We start from the raw sequence: 14,834 nt of genomic DNA on the forward strand, positions 1-14,834 counted from the left end.
TGTGCACAGGCGCACAACCTCCCTCGGCTCCTGGCCACTCCTCAGCCCCTCACGTCCCTCTGGAAACCCGTGGACTACAAGTCCCGGTAGGCTTCGGGCACTTAGCTCTGACTGCACGTGCGCACACGGCTGCCCGCCGGAAGGACCGAGTCTGGCTGTGTTTATCTCGTTGGGGAGCTAGCCGTCGGTTGGCGCGCAACGGGTTCTAGACTGCAGGCAGCGCGAGGATCCGCGGCCCCGCCCCGGCCCGGCCTGGCAGGTAGCCCGGGATGGGTTGAAGAACAAGGAAAATTGGAGGGGCTGGGGTCGCCCATACCTGGAGCTGGCGTCGTGGGGGAGGGGCCTGAGAGCGATGAGGTGGGGGTGGGGAGGGAACTAGGGGGATGATGGGAAAGGAGAGTGTTAATGGGGAAAGAAGGACTGGGGGAGGATGGTGAGGAAATGAGTGGGGGGGACCTGGTGGCTGGCAGAGGCACTGAAGGGAATTGGAAGGAAGACCGGGCTATGAGGAGAACGGGGAAGCTGAGGATAATGTAAAAAAAGGAGGGGAGGGTCTGGCATTGTGGGGGAGGGGAGTGTTGGGATGACTGGAAGAAGACAGGGATAGCGTCATAGGCAGGGAGGAATATCCCTGGCCGAAAGGGGTCAGTGAATATTCGCCTTTTTCCCCTTAGTGGAAGAGGGAAAATGGAGGGCTGTCGGGGTGGAGCTTGGTGCGGTGGGAGAAGGAAAAAGGAGAAAACTGCAAAGCTCACAGATCAAGAAGGGCCAGAAATGGGGAGTGGACATTGCAAGAGACCAGGGAGGGGGGTAGGTACATGAAGGGTATGCAGGAAGCTTGAGAATGCACCAATGATCCAGGAGACCCAGAGATAAATGGGGCCCCTGAGACAGTAGGGGCTTATCTCCATGAGTTTGAGTTGTCATTGTGAAGCAGCTAAGAATCTGTCCACTTTTGGATGGAATTGCTTCTCTCTTCCCTTGTGAATTCTTTACCTTGACATAGCCGAAGGGGGGGGAGTAGAAGTTATGAGGGAAGACAAAAGACACATTCTTAAACTGTTCAACCTCCTATCTGTCCCCACAAGTCCAGATCCAAGATCTTTTGGATTGAGAACAGGAGTAATGAAGTGAGAGTGGTTTCCTGCCGGGGCTATTTCAGGTTTGGCAGGCTGGCTATTTAAAGCATGGGATGGGGGGTTGAGGGAGGTTGAAGGGGGAGGGGGGCTGGCAAGCCAGCTGAAAACCGTGTCTCTTTCTTATGAGGGGCCTCCCTTACTTGCTTTCTCTATGCCTGAGGTTCTGCCAGGTTCTTCGCTCTGCCAGGGCTTCTTGAGCAGGGAGCAGATGATCCACTCAAACCCAGCAGGTGCCTGCCAACGAAGGCAATACCCATTGGAGGAACATTTGTCTGACAGAGCCTTCAAATGTACCCATTATCACTAGGTTGGCAGGTCATGCTTGAGTCTATTTCTTGTCCTGCCCAAGGGCTCCCCCGCCCCCCGCCCCTTCCTCTCTCTTTTCTAACACACACCCCTACCCCATACCCCTTTCAGGGATCTAAGTGGGAGAAGAGCTGCTGAAACAGCTTGTTCTTTATTACAATAGCGGGGTTGGAGAAGTAGCAGGAGGGGAAAATTCCTCCTCTCCACCCTCACCCCCTCAGTCCCCAGCAGACACATACCTTTCTGGCTTAAGTTCCTAGTCTTGGCAGTATACCAGGCACAGCTGTTAAAGGAACTCCTCGTGCCTGTGAGGGGCCCTGGATGACCCTGATGACAACAGCTTAGCTTGACGAGAGCTCCCTTTGAGGGGCTTACCATCCGTGGAGCCCCCTGTCCTGGATCATTCCTACCCTATCCACCCTGCCCTGGATGGGGGGGACTGTTTCACTCCAAAAGCCAAAAGCTTTTCTCTTTTGAAGCACCCATGCCAGCTTTCAATGGACCGATTGGGGTTGGCTGCACTATTAATAGCCCTGAGTATTTTGAGATCCCTTTCCCCACCTTAAAGAGCACAGATTCTTAGAGAGGTGGCAGTAAGCGGAGCAGAGCCAGAGAGACAAGAGAATGCACTGCCCTGGGAAGGGCAGGCGGTGCTTGCAGCTTGTGCCAGGCCAGCGACACGGTGAAGCCTCCATGAGTAAGGGATGACCATGCTGAACCTTTGATCAGCAAATTCTGAGCTGTCAATCAGGTCAGAGCTGCCCCGCCCTTCACTGTGGGAGAACACAGGACCAGGGCTAGCTCCCTGACCTCTACCTGAGCTTTGGAAAGGTGGTGTGGGAGGGCCACCAGGGTGACGCTTGGAGGCAAGGGCTGGTCCTGGGCAGAGTCCTGGTGAGCCAGATAAAGACCTTGCCTGAGGAGCCCATGGCCATAACTTGTGTGCAGGTAGCAGAGGCAGCAGGCCGTGCCGGGGGGGCATGTTGCTGTAACCAGTGACCCAGGGGATGTTACGGTGGACAGTGCACCTGGAGGGCGGGCCCCGCAGGGTGAACCATGCTGCAGTGGCTGTTGGGCACCGGGTATACTCCTTCGGGGGTTACTGCTCTGGTGAAGACTATGAAACACTGCGGCAGATTGATGTGCACATTTTCAATGCAGGTAAGCTAATGCTGGGACCATCCCTGGGTACCCATGTCAGGGAGGGGAACGGGCAGGTGAATGAGGTTTGGTGGCAGTCCCCATGGCCAAAGGGGATGGGGGAATGAATGTCTGGTTTGGGAAAAGGTGAACAGCCTGGAAGGAGGTTTCCAGGGCTGAGCAGAACTGTGCCCACAGTGTCCTTGCGTTGGACAAAGCTGCCCCCAGTGAGGCCTGCCATCCGTGGGCAGGCTCCTGTGGTACCCTACATGCGGTATGGACACTCGACCGTCCTCATCGATGACATGGTCTTCCTTTGGGGCGGGCGGAATGACACCGAAGGAGCCTGCAATGTACTTTATGCCTTTGACGTCAGTGAGTATGGATCTCAGAGAGGCTCTTCTGCCAAATGATGCCTCCGGGGAATGGGCTGGGAAAGGTGTGGGCTGAGGGCATTCTAGAGTCTAGGAGGGAGTGGTGTCAGAGGTTGCTTACTGACCCAGCCTCTCCTCTCTTTCAGATACTCACAAGTGGTCCACACCGCGAGTGTCAGGAACAGTTCCTGGGGCCCGGGATGGACATTCAGCTTGTGTCCTGGGCAAAACCATGTACATTTTCGGGGGCTACGAGCAGCTGGTATGTCTGGGAGCAAACTAGAGCTTTAGGGTGAGAATAAGAAAGAGAAAGGGAAATTAAGGGTGGTGGAATGGGGGGCTTTGGCTTGTTTGCGGGTTTTGACGGGAGAGGCCAAGAGTCAGAGGGTCACCACGGATCCCCTCTTTGATTCCTTTCTTCACTTCCTTTCTCTTCCCACTCAGGCGGACTGCTTTTCCAATGACATTCACAAGCTGGATACCAGTACCATGACATGGACCCTTATTTGTACAAAGGTCTGCCTTTTCTTCTTCCTCCCTGATCCTTACTTTCAATTGAAGAAATCATAGGAAGCTCAGTGAGAGCAGATCCCCTCCTTGCCTCCGTGCTGACTCCCACTCTTTTGTCTCTCTGCTCCTGCCCAGGGCAACCCTGCACGCTGGAGGGACTTTCACTCAGCTACAATGCTGGGCAGTCACATGTATGTCTTTGGGGGCCGTGCTGACCGCTTTGGGCCATTCCATTCCAACAATGAGATTTACTGCAACCGCATCCGTGTCTTTGACACCAGGACTGAGGCCTGGCTGGACTGTCCACCCACTCCAGTGCTGCCTGAGGGCCGCCGGAGCCACTCAGCCTGTGAGTGTCTGTCGGTCTCTGTGGGGGTCCCCTTTCCCACCTGTTGCCCTCACACTCTTCACGTTTCTCTTTCCTTCCAGTTGGTTATAATGGGGAGCTGTACATCTTTGGTGGCTATAATGCAAGGCTGAACCGGCATTTCCACGACCTCTGGAAGTTTAACCCTGGTACAGAGCGCTGCCTTTAAATTTTTTTTTTTTTTAATGTTTACTTATTTTTGAGAGAGAGAGAGAGAGAGAGAGAGAGAGACAGAGTGTGAACTGGGGAGGGGCAGAGAGAGAGGGAGACCCAGAATCCGAAGCAGGCTCCAGGCTCTGAGCTGTCAGCACAGAGCCCAATGCGGGGCTCGAACTCACAAACCAAGAGATCATGACCTGAGCTCAAGTCAGATTAACCGACTCAGCTTAACCGACTGAGCCACCCAGGCACCCCCAGAGCACTGCCTTTAAGGGGAGAACAAGGAGCAATTGGGGGAGGGGAAAAAATAATCCTAAGTAGGTAAGGGTGAGCATGGGGGTAGGGAGGATGTCTGGACTGGGCAGGTATTAAACCTCCATATAAACTTCTCTTCAGTGTCCTTTACCTGGAAAAAGATTGAACCGAAGGGGAAGGGGCCATGTCCCCGCCGGCGCCAGTGCTGCTGTATTGTTGGTGACAAGATTGTTCTCTTTGGGGGTACCAGGTTAGGAGGAAAGTGGGAGGGCCTGGGGAAGGGCCCAATCTGACTGCATGGGAGGCATTTGAGGAGAAGGGTCTCATGGGTAGTCTTTCCTCCTTCCTTAATCTCTTTTTTGATCCCTATAGTCCATCTCCTGAGGAAGGCCTGGGAGATGAATTTGACCTCATAGATCATTCTGATTTACACATTTTGGACTTTAGTAAGTACACATATTTCCAGATGTGTGTCCCTGTCTTTGGGTGGTGACATTGAGGAGTGGACCCTTTCCTTGGTTCTGAGCGTATCCCTCTCTCTGACTTCTCCTTCAAAGGCCCTAGTCTGAAGACTCTGTGTAAACTGGCCGTGATTCAGTATAACCTGGACCAGTCGTGTTTGCCCCATGACATCAGGTACAGTGAGTGGTTGGAGAGGAGGGATTGGTTGAGAGTGTGTGATCAGATGAACTTGTTTCTCAGTATAGAGGGGACAGAAGTTTTTGTTCTGCTGGAGATGTAATGTACTTGAGAGTGAGAGCAAAGGAGATACAGGATTATCAGCTGGGTAAATCATATGAAGAAAAAAAAATCCGGTGTTTCAAACCAAGCTCAGAAGCATCACTTCCTGAGACCCGAGCCTGTATGGTTGTTTTTAACATGCTGAGAAAGTTCAATTAAATCTTTGAAGTTAGCTGCAAAGTATAGGAATCTTTGGATCACATTAGTTCCAGAGTTAAGGGAGGTCTTTCCTAGCTACTTCCCTTTGAATTCCATTCTTAGGTCCAAATCAAGCACCAAAAGTTATTTGGTGTATACTTGTGTCCTTCAGGGTCATTATGGACACTTCCCTCTCCTGTATCAGTTCAGTTTAACTCTTACTTGCCTGGGGGAGGGGGGTGGTGGTGTTCAGTATTTGGTGACACGAAGTATACAAGGCTGAACTGATTGGCTCATAGACTTGCTCAGGATTGACACATGTGCAAGTATTTCATACCAAGTAGACTGTAGCGAGGGTCTTGGCATAAAGGGGGTACTTGGTAAATCTTTGTAGGATGACAGAATTGTCAAAAAGAAAGGGAGAAAAAAGGGATTTAATTTTAATGGGGTGGGAGGGCTGGGGAAGTCTGTACAAGCCTAGGAGAGGGGAGTCAGGCCTTTAAAGGGTTGGGAGTTGAGAGTAAAAACAGGCATTCCTGGCTGGATCTGAGCAGAGGGGGAAAGGTAGGGTGGGAAGTTTACTGAGGTGTGTATACAGATGATTTTTTCCAGGAGTTGGGCACAAGCACACATACATAAACATAGATAGGAAGTCTACATGAGCTGGCAGGTGGATGAGTGGGTGATACCAGATTTGGTGGTGGGTGGGGCCATGATTGTTAACAATCATGTCAAACAGTAAGGCTATAAGAAAGAGGTGGCTGTGGGTGGTTGAGCTTTAGGATGTTGAAGGGACCGGTGTGTTCATAGCTTTGTTTGAGCAATTCTGGGCTTGAGGGTGGAGGCTCCACTCTTCTGCCCTTTCTGCCTGTCATTGTTGGCCTTCCAGGTGGGAGCTGAATGCCATGACCACCAACAGCAATATCAGTCGCCCCATCGTCTCCTCCCATGGGTAGGAGAAAGTTGCTGCCGCCTCCCTTCCTGAGCCTGCTATTATCTTCACTGCCCTTCCCCATCCCTCACCTGCCTGCCCCTTTGGTCCCTGGACTCGGTATACCTCTGCGTGGAGTTGTTGGACTAGAGGTGTTTCCTGTGCTGTGAACTCAGTGGGGAGCTGTAGGGGGGAGGGCTAGTTCCCTACCCCCTTGGGCCGAGGGCCCCTTCCCCTTGGTGCTCTGTCCCATACACCTCCTTCCAACTGCTCCTGGGCCTCTGCTCTGCCCCAGGCCAGCCAGGTTCTGTTGGGAAGTGAAGGGAATGGGGATTAGGGAGAAGCAAGCAGTGTCTGAGCCTCAGGAGCTTCCCCCACCCTTGTTTCCACCCCCTCCCCCTGCTTGAGTCAAGAGCATTGATTGGGAGCTGAGAGGAGTTGCAACTGTTGCCATGAAACCCTCATTCTCCCTGACCTGGGGAGGCGAGGACCAGCAGATAATCCCACCGTTCCCTGAGCTGTTGCTGTTCCCTGACGCTCCCAGCCAGCTCAGATTTTATAAAAATGGATTAAAAATCTCCAAACGTGTGATCTGTTTTTGTGGAATACGATGGGGGTGGATGGCAGAAGCTTGCGAAAGGACAGGGTGCTTCTCTGCCAGGTTCTGGCTTCTCTGCCAAGAGCAAAAGGAAACCAAATACCACCAAGGTCTGGCCCTGGCTTTTCTACAGCGCGGAGTCCAGCGCCATGTGACCAAAAGGTGGCGACGGCATACCGAGTGCGTGCATCCGGCCGGAGTGTCCTAGCCACCACCGACTTGCGCAGACGCGTCTCCCGGAGAAGCCGGAAGAGGCGGGGCGGGAGGCACGAGGGCGGAAGTGGCGCCATTCGCGCCCGGCGCGTCCCACAAGCCAATGCCGAGAGAGAGTTCTCGTATCGCGGCGGCCCTCGGGTCTCTCCGCAGGGCCAGTAGAGGCGAGGAGGATGGCGAGGGCGTGGGGCCCGGGGTCCTGCGGAAGGGTGAGGGCCTCGTGCCGGGCCGAGGGGCAGCGCGGGGCGGGGGGAAGGGTAGGTGGCGGCGCAGTGACCGTGAAACTGCCTAGTTCTCTGTAAGAGGCCACCGCGGGGAGCGCCGCCGACAAAATGGGACAGTGGGGTGTGAGGAGGCGCTTCCTGGGTTAGGACAGCCTGGGCAGTTTCTGAAAGGGAGGATGAGAGTTTTGCGCAGAGAGAAAACGCGTGTGTAAAAAAGTACAGTCTGGGGAGGCATTGGTTGCTGGGGGTTAGTAGGTCAGGATTGAACACATTTCGCAAATCTTCGTTGAGCATCTATCGTGTGCGGGCTGTTCTAGATGCCATTCTAGATGCTGTAGATACAGTAGTGAATAAAAGCCGTCAAAAACTCCTGTTCTGGGGTGACTGGCAGGCTCAGTCAGTAGAGCATGTGACTCTTGATCCGGGAGGTGTGGGTTCAAGCTCACATTGGGTGTATAGATAAGTTAAAAATAAAATCTTAAAAATCGTGTTCTCATGGAACTTATGTTTCAGAAAGGATGACTAAAAAAAAGTAAATTAATACAGTAAAAGGTAAAGCAGAGGAATGTGTATTTTTAAGGGTGAATTTTGATATGTGAATTATACCTCAGTTTTCAAAAAGATTATAAGGGCTATGGAGAGAAAGCAAGGGAAGGCTTGCAATTTTAGGTAGTTACAGAAGGCCTCACTGAGTAGGTGACATTTGAGCAACCGTTTGAAGGAGGTGAGGAAACAGTAAATACATCTGGATAAAGATTCCAAGCAGAGGCAACATCGAATGCAAAGGAACTGAGGCAGGATCATAGATCTTCTTGCTCAGTAAGTGCTAGACTAGTTGAGAGGAGTGGGAAAGAGATTATAGGACTCAAGATTAGAGACCAGGGGTGAGGTCACATGGGGGGTTTCAAACCACTATAAGGCCTGTAGCTTTTACTCTGATCAAGATGAAGCTATTAAGGAGTTTTGAGTTCTGAAGTGATGTGATCTGAAGCATGTGTGTATGGAAAAGGGGTAGGAATGATGAGATCAGCTTTGCATTTTAGATGCCCCTGTCCAGCCTGTCCAGCATAACTTTGGGAGGAGATGGAGGTTGGAAGACCAGTTAGGAGGCTAGAGCACTGGCTGAGGTGAGGGGTGCTGAGAGTATGAAGGAGAGCACTGGCAGTGGTAACTGAGCAAGGAAGACATGCCCTGTGGGGAAGACCGTGAAGGCAGGATTCAAAAGAAAATGAAAAAGAATGGACTGTGGCTTGGCCTACCCCCAACCGTACATTTGTATACCTTCCTTAGCAGGTGGTGGGAATGGTTGGGAAGTTAGGTGTCAGTGTAGCACTCTTGCAACCTGCGCTGCCTAAAGCCTGTCGTGATTGGCCTGATGGGGATATTGGAAAGGGTCAATTACTTAAGGAATGCGGGTGGGATGATGTCTCTGTAACGCTGGGAGATGTTGTGCTGAGTTGTGTCCCCACCCCTCCTTCCACAGACACATCTGACATGTCATTTGAAGAGCTGTTGGAATTGCAGCACAAAGTGGGGACTAAGACATACAAACAGTTGGTAGCTGGAAACAATACTAAGAAGCCAAGTTCTAGACCACCTGTCCAAAATGCATGTGTTGCAGATAAACACAGGTGAGGAGCAAGGCCTGCCCCAGGAATTTGAGAATACCTGGGACTTTGAGTAGGTGTCTGCATTCCTAGATGGGAGGCCTTTGATCAAGACTGGAGAGCCAGGGAGGGCGCCTGGGTGGCCCTTTCAGTTAAGGGGCCGACTTTGGCTCAGGTCATGATCTTGCAATTTGTGAGTTCAAGCCCCACGTCAGGCTCTTTGCTGACAGGTTGGAACCTGGAGCCTGCTTCAGATTCTGTGTCTCCCTCTCTCTCTGCCCAACTCCCACTGGCACTCTGTCTCTCTCAAAAATAAACACTAAAAACCAAACAACAACAAAAAACAACACTGGAGAGCCAGGGCATCTGGCTGGCTCAGCCAGTGGAGTGTGCATCTCTTTTTTTTTTTTTTTTTTTTAATGTTTTTATTTTTGAGAGAGAGAGACTGAGCACTCACAATTGGGGGAAGGGCAGAGAGAGAGGGACAGAGGATCCCAGGCAGGCTCTAGGCTGAAGCGGAGAGCCCGATGTGGGGCTGAGACTCACGAACCGTGAGATCATGACCTGAGCTGAAGTCAGACATTCAACTGACTGAGCCACCCAGGTGCCCCTCTTGATCTTGGGGTTGTGAGTTTCAGCCCCATGTTGGGTATAAAGATTACCTAAAAATAAAATCTTTAAAAAAAACAAAAAAGGACTGGAGACCCTGGACATGTCTTTTAATTTCTCCGTAGGCCTCTGGAAATGTCAGCCAAGGTTCGGGTGCCATTTTTGCGTCAAGTTGTTCCAATCAGTAAGAAGGTGAGGAAGAGGCAGGAAGGGCTGTCTCAGTGAGGGGAGATTGAACAGTTCATTTATAGTCTCTCTCTTCTTTCCAAAGGTAGCCCGGGACCCCCGCTTTGACGATCTGTCAGGGGAATATAATCCTGAGGTGTTTGACAAAACGTATCAATTCCTGAATGACATCCGAGCCAAAGAGAAAGAGGTTTGGAACATTAGACTAGCTCATGGGAATTCCAGGGGTGGGAAACTCGGGTCCAGGTTATTGAGTTGGGCAGAGGGGAACAGGGAACATAGTGGTGGGCAGATTTATTTCTCCTTAATTGATTTAACTCTCCCAAATGTGCTTCTATTCAAATCCTGGCTCATTAGTTTACCAGCCGTGTGACCATTGGTAGGTTCCTTAACTTCTCACTTTACTAATCATAAAGAGATAATAAAATAATTCATATCTCTTAGTGTTACTGCATTAACAAACGCGAACCTCTTAGTATAATGCTTGGCACAACATTTTGGTTGACGTTTGCAGACTGCTAACCGTCATATTCATTTTATAATGTGGAGCTTGTGAAAAAGCAGTTGAAGAAGCACCGTTCAGGGCAGGAGCACGAAAAACTGCAGCAGCTGCTCCAGAGAATGGTGAGTGGGTCAGAATCGCAGGTGGGCGGGAGAACAGTTCAGGGCACGCGGGAGGTGGTTCACAGTCCCTCCTACTCACCCATCTCACCCACCTCGTCTTTGCTTCTCAGGAGCAGCAAGAACTGGCACAGCAGGAACGCAAGCGGCAGCAGGAGCTGCGCCTGGCCCTGAAGCAGGAGAGGCGGGCTCTGGCCCAGCAGGGCCATCGGCCATACTTCCTGAAGAAATGTAAGTGGGACACAGCTGTCACAGGCTGGTTACAGGGACAGGCTTGGGTGGCCACAGAGGCAGCATGCTGTGTTGGGGGTCCGTGAGCTCCCTAACGAAGTCATGAAGGCTGGATCCCATGGGAAGTTGGAGGAAAATAGAAATGGTAGGGAGGAGTTAATTTGTAACTATTCTTATATCCCTAATTATAGATTATGGGCAAGGAGTGTTGCTTTTATCTCTCCCGCCTCCCCTACATATGCTGGGCCAGGCGCATAGAAGGAGCTCATAGTTGGTTTAATAGAGAAAGCAGGGAATGGTAGAAAAAATCTGCTTGCTGCGTACACCAGTGAATTCCAACCAAGTCATGTATCCCAGCATCAAGGTTGAGAAGTACAGACCTGGGGAAAGGAAAAGAGGAGTGCCTCCTCCCTTGCTTACCTGCTTTCTTTCTCTTTGTTCTCTAGCTGAGCAGCGCCAGTTGGTCCTAGCTGAGAAGTTCAAGGAGTTGAAACGCAGTAAGAAGTTAGAGAGCTTCTTGAGTCGAAAGAGGCGCCGAAATGCAGGCAAGGACCGGAGACATCTCCCTTTGAACAAAGAGTAATGAGGAACGGTTCTCAGCTCTGCCACTGCCCCAGTGAGAAACGGATCTATGGGGACAGACTTGGGCTTGGCCTCTTCTAGTTGTTCATGCAAGGGCAAGGATCATAGCTGCCCTTGAGCTAGATTGGCTCAAAGATGACCAGAGGGCTCTTGGACAAGAAGAGCAGCCCAGCCTTTTGTCCTGGCACACTTTCTCTGCTTGGATCTGGTTCATCACGTCCTCATGTTCTCCCATCCTTGCTTTATACCAGTGATCGTGGTGTAGAAGAAAAAGGGCCAGTGAGTGAGTGAGTGATCTTGAGGCTAGTGAAGGCTGTAAAGTCTGTTGATAGCTCCTAGTGCTGGGACTTTATGTAAGAGCCAAATCGTAAACATTCCTGTTGTTCTTTTTATTCCCTTTTGGTGGGTTTTTCGAGCAGCCTAGAACTACTGTTTCAGTGGGCCACCTGTGGGGGCTGGCAGCAAACTTAAGGCTCCCATAAAGTAGGAAATCAGACCAGAGACCCCTCCTACTTAAACCTCAAAGAAGACACGATCATTGAAAGAGTAAACCACTCTCACAGCTCACCTACGTAGTTTTGGTTTTGGATACAGAGGGAGAGAGGAGGTGAGGACAGAAAGTTTCCCCAGTAATGTACAAGCACAGCTGGTTGTCGGTACTGTTTGGGTCTACAGTTCCTACTCCCATGTGGACTAGAGAATCCTCAAGCTAATTAATGATTCAGTTTGAAGTGGTCTCAGGTTGGTAGTTCTTCCAGGCACCTGGCAGAAGCAAATGTAATCTTCACTTGGAGGGTTGTACTTGAAACTCAAGCCTCAAGGAGTTCCTTTAGATAAAATTTGAAGGAATGTGAGCTTTCAGTGAAAATATGAAGCACACAAGGAAAGAAATCACCATGAGCAAGAGTCATCAGGGACAATAGAAAACAGACTCAGACCAGCAAAGACAGATGTTAGAAATATAAAATACAAAACAAAATATCTTGCTTATATTTAAAGAGAAACTATGACTAAAGAAAAGAATATCTAAAAGGACCAAACTGGTTTGATAAAAAGTAGAGCTTTTAAAAATGAACAATATACTATTTGAAGTTAGAAACTTTAAGGTTGGGGTGCCTGGCTTGCTCAGTTGGTGGAGTGTGCAACCCTTGGTCTTGGTCTTGGGGTTGTGAATTTGAGCCCCACGTTGGGTGTAGAGATTACTTAAAAATCTTTAAAAAAAAAAAAGAAAAAAGAAAGAAACTTTATGGGGCACCTGGGTGACTCGGTTAAGCATCTGACTCTTGACTTCGGCTCAGGTCATGATCTCATGGTTCGTGGAATGGAGCCCCATGTTGGACTCTATGCTGACAGTGCGGAGCCTACTTGGGATTCTCTCTCTCTCTCTCTCTCTCTCTCTCTCTCTCTCTTTCTCATGGTTTGTGGGATTGAGCCCCACATTGGGCTCTATGCTGACAGTGCGGAGCCTGCTTAGGATTCTCTCTCTCTCTCTCTCTCTCTCTCACATGAGCGTGCACTCTCCCTATCTTGCTGTCTCTCAAAATAAATAAACATTTAAAAAAGAAAGAAACTTTATGGTTAAGCAACAGATTAGACACATCTAAAAGGAGAATGAACCGGAAGTAGATTTGAAGTTACAAAGATGGAACACAGGGATACAGAGAAATGGAAACTGAGGAAAGTATTAAAATACATAGGAAGAACAAAACATGGAAGATAGATTAAGAAGGTATAATACATATAATCTGAAATCCAGAGAAGAGAATATTTTAAAGAGGCTGAGAATTTTCTAGAATTGAAATTTATAAGCAGTAAGATTCAGAAAGCCCTATTAATTCCAAGCAGGAAACAAATTGATGGCTGGCTCAGTCAGTAGAGCATGCAACTCTTGATCTTGCCCCACCTTGGGCATAGTTTTTTGTTTTTTGTTTTTTGTTTTTTAATGTGATAAATCATGAAATTACTATGTTTTAAAGACTAACATCTAAAAAACAGTCATAAGGAAAAGGAAGAGAGGTAGAATTAGAAGCTAGGATATCTAATGCTTTATGCTTCTGGAATGGAGGAGTAGATGTAATTCTGATGACTGAACTATGAAATGAGCATAAAGTGTTTGTCCCCCAAGTGATTGTAAGCTGAGGGCTAAAGCTACCAGGATATTTTATCTTGCCCAGAGGGATCCAGTGCTCCAAGGTCCCTGATGCCACATAGATCAATCCTAAGAACAGATTCTGACAGATAAAAGAAAAAGACTATTGAACTATTGGGCTCAAAAAACACTAAGAAGGTAATAGAAAAGCTCAAAAAAAAAAAAAAAAAAAAAATCTGGTTGGCAGCTAAGTCTGAGCAGTTAAAAAAGCACTCTAAATGCTATCTTGGAACAAGAGTGTTGTGAAGATGCCCCTGTTGCCACCAGTGGTATTCCACTTTCCTTCTTGTTTTGCTCTAGATTCAGAAATTCCTGGCAGAGGCATTTGATTAGCTAAACCTTGGTTATATGGCTGCAAGGGGAATGCTGGGAAAGCAAGTATCTGGTCTTTTATATGGTGAGGGGTGGGCTTTATCTTCAACTTCAATTTGTGTGAGGTTTCCAAGCATAAGAAGGGGGTTTAGGGGTGCCTGGGTGGCTCACTTGGTTAAGTGTCTGACTTTGGCTCAAGTTACAATCTCATGGTTCATGAGTTCCAGCCCCGCAGCATTGGGCTCTCTGCTGTCCTTGCAGAGCCTGCTTCAGATCTTCTGTCTCCCCACTCTCTCTGTGCCCCTCCCCTGCTCACTCTCTCTCTCTCAAAAATAAATAAACATTAAAAAAAAAAGGGGGGGGTTCAGATGAAGGGTAGTCATGAACATACCTGCATGTCCATCACAAGGCTGTATTGGCCCCACCACGCCTTCAGCCTGCTACTCTTCCCCTTCATCAAGGGCCCACAGGAGACATTGGAGAGCTCTGAGCTTCAGCGATGGGTTAGTCGGTCTACTTGCTTTTTGATTTTTATTGGGAATATATTGAGTTGAGATATAATTGATACTACACACTTGACTTCCTCCACCCATTTAACTTGTACAGTGTGATGGTTTTTAGTATATTTGGAGTTGTGTAACCATCCCAATTTTGTAACATTTTTGACACCCCAAAAAGAAACCCCATATCCTCTAGCAGACACTCCCCATTTCTTCCCAGTCTCCCCAGCTCTAGGCAGCCACTAAACCACTTTCTGGCTCTAGATTTGCCTGTTTTGGAGCATTTCACGTAAGTGGAATACGTGATCCTTTATGTGCAAACAAGCTATCTGGGATAAAGAAATAGAGGCTATGAGAATGGTCTCACAAAAGGGTCAGGGTAGCAAACTTCTGTCCCAAGTCACGCAGGAAGTGTGTGCCCTGTAGGGATGGAAAGTCCTGAGGGCAGGGGAAGAGGCTTAGGTCTTTACTGGTCCTGGTAAGAGAAGGGTAGTCAGGACTGTTCACCCAAGTGACAAACTAGCAACCCCAGTGTGCCCTGGGGCCCAGTGCCTGTTGCCTGTCTTCTGCCTCATAGAAGAACATGGACCAACCAGGTGGTTCTGCTCTGAGAACCACCAACAGCATCATGGGGCCACCATACTGCAAAGTAAAGCAATCATGGGCCTTCTGTGGCTACCCTGTTTGCCCTCTGTTTTGCTGTCTTGTCCTGGGCATCCTGACTCTCCTGAGCCCTGGCCTGTTTCCCTTACAGATTCTATTCCAAATCTCAGTCCTGGGTGGCACACAGTTCCCTGTCTGGCCTCTGTGCCCTCTCTTACCACCTGACTCTTCCTCACTCCTCTTCACCTCCTTTCTTCTGTATCCTTCTCCCTTATCTCTTGGCTGCAGTAACCTTGGACTCAGGATGCCTGGGTCACTCCTTCCTCACTCCCTTAATCA

General features: G+C 49.4%; 1 protein-coding gene across 6 annotated transcripts; it reads left to right on the plus strand.

Moving 5' to 3' along the window:
* The first annotated feature begins 63 nt into the window (after positions 1–63).
* LOC132667089 (kelch domain-containing protein 3) lies at positions 64–12,030 on the plus strand. Of its 6 annotated transcripts, XM_060615557.2 has the most exons (15): positions 64–259; positions 2,394–2,606; positions 2,784–2,960; positions 3,106–3,221; positions 3,404–3,475; positions 3,605–3,818; positions 3,899–3,985; positions 4,392–4,500; positions 4,623–4,696; positions 8,579–8,726; positions 9,437–9,503; positions 9,583–9,687; positions 10,047–10,121; positions 10,232–10,349; positions 10,796–12,030. In XM_060615557.2, exons 2-15 carry the CDS (start codon positions 2,453–2,455, stop codon positions 10,930–10,932), a joined length of 1,653 nt encoding a protein of 550 aa, XP_060471540.1. In that variant the 5' UTR covers positions 64–259; positions 2,394–2,452; the 3' UTR covers positions 10,933–12,030. The 6 variants fall into 6 exon arrangements, with proteins under 6 accessions (XP_060471540.1, XP_060471538.1, XP_060471536.1 ...); XM_060615555.2 differs by lacking the exons at positions 8,579–8,726; positions 9,437–9,503; positions 9,583–9,687; ... (1 more) ...; positions 10,232–10,349; positions 10,796–12,030 and adding exons at positions 1,089–1,130; positions 4,808–4,886; positions 6,019–6,638 and having other exon boundaries at positions 67–259; XM_060615553.2 differs by lacking the exons at positions 8,579–8,726; positions 9,437–9,503; positions 9,583–9,687; ... (1 more) ...; positions 10,232–10,349; positions 10,796–12,030 and adding exons at positions 1,089–1,162; positions 4,808–4,886; positions 6,019–6,638 and having other exon boundaries at positions 68–259.
* The last annotated feature ends 2,804 nt before the right edge of the window (positions 12,031–14,834 follow it).

Source organism: Panthera onca, chromosome B2, assembly GCF_046562875.1.
Source record: "Panthera onca isolate mPanOnc1 chromosome B2, mPanOnc1 haplotype 2, whole genome shotgun sequence".
NCBI lineage: Eukaryota > Metazoa > Chordata > Mammalia > Carnivora > Felidae > Panthera > Panthera onca.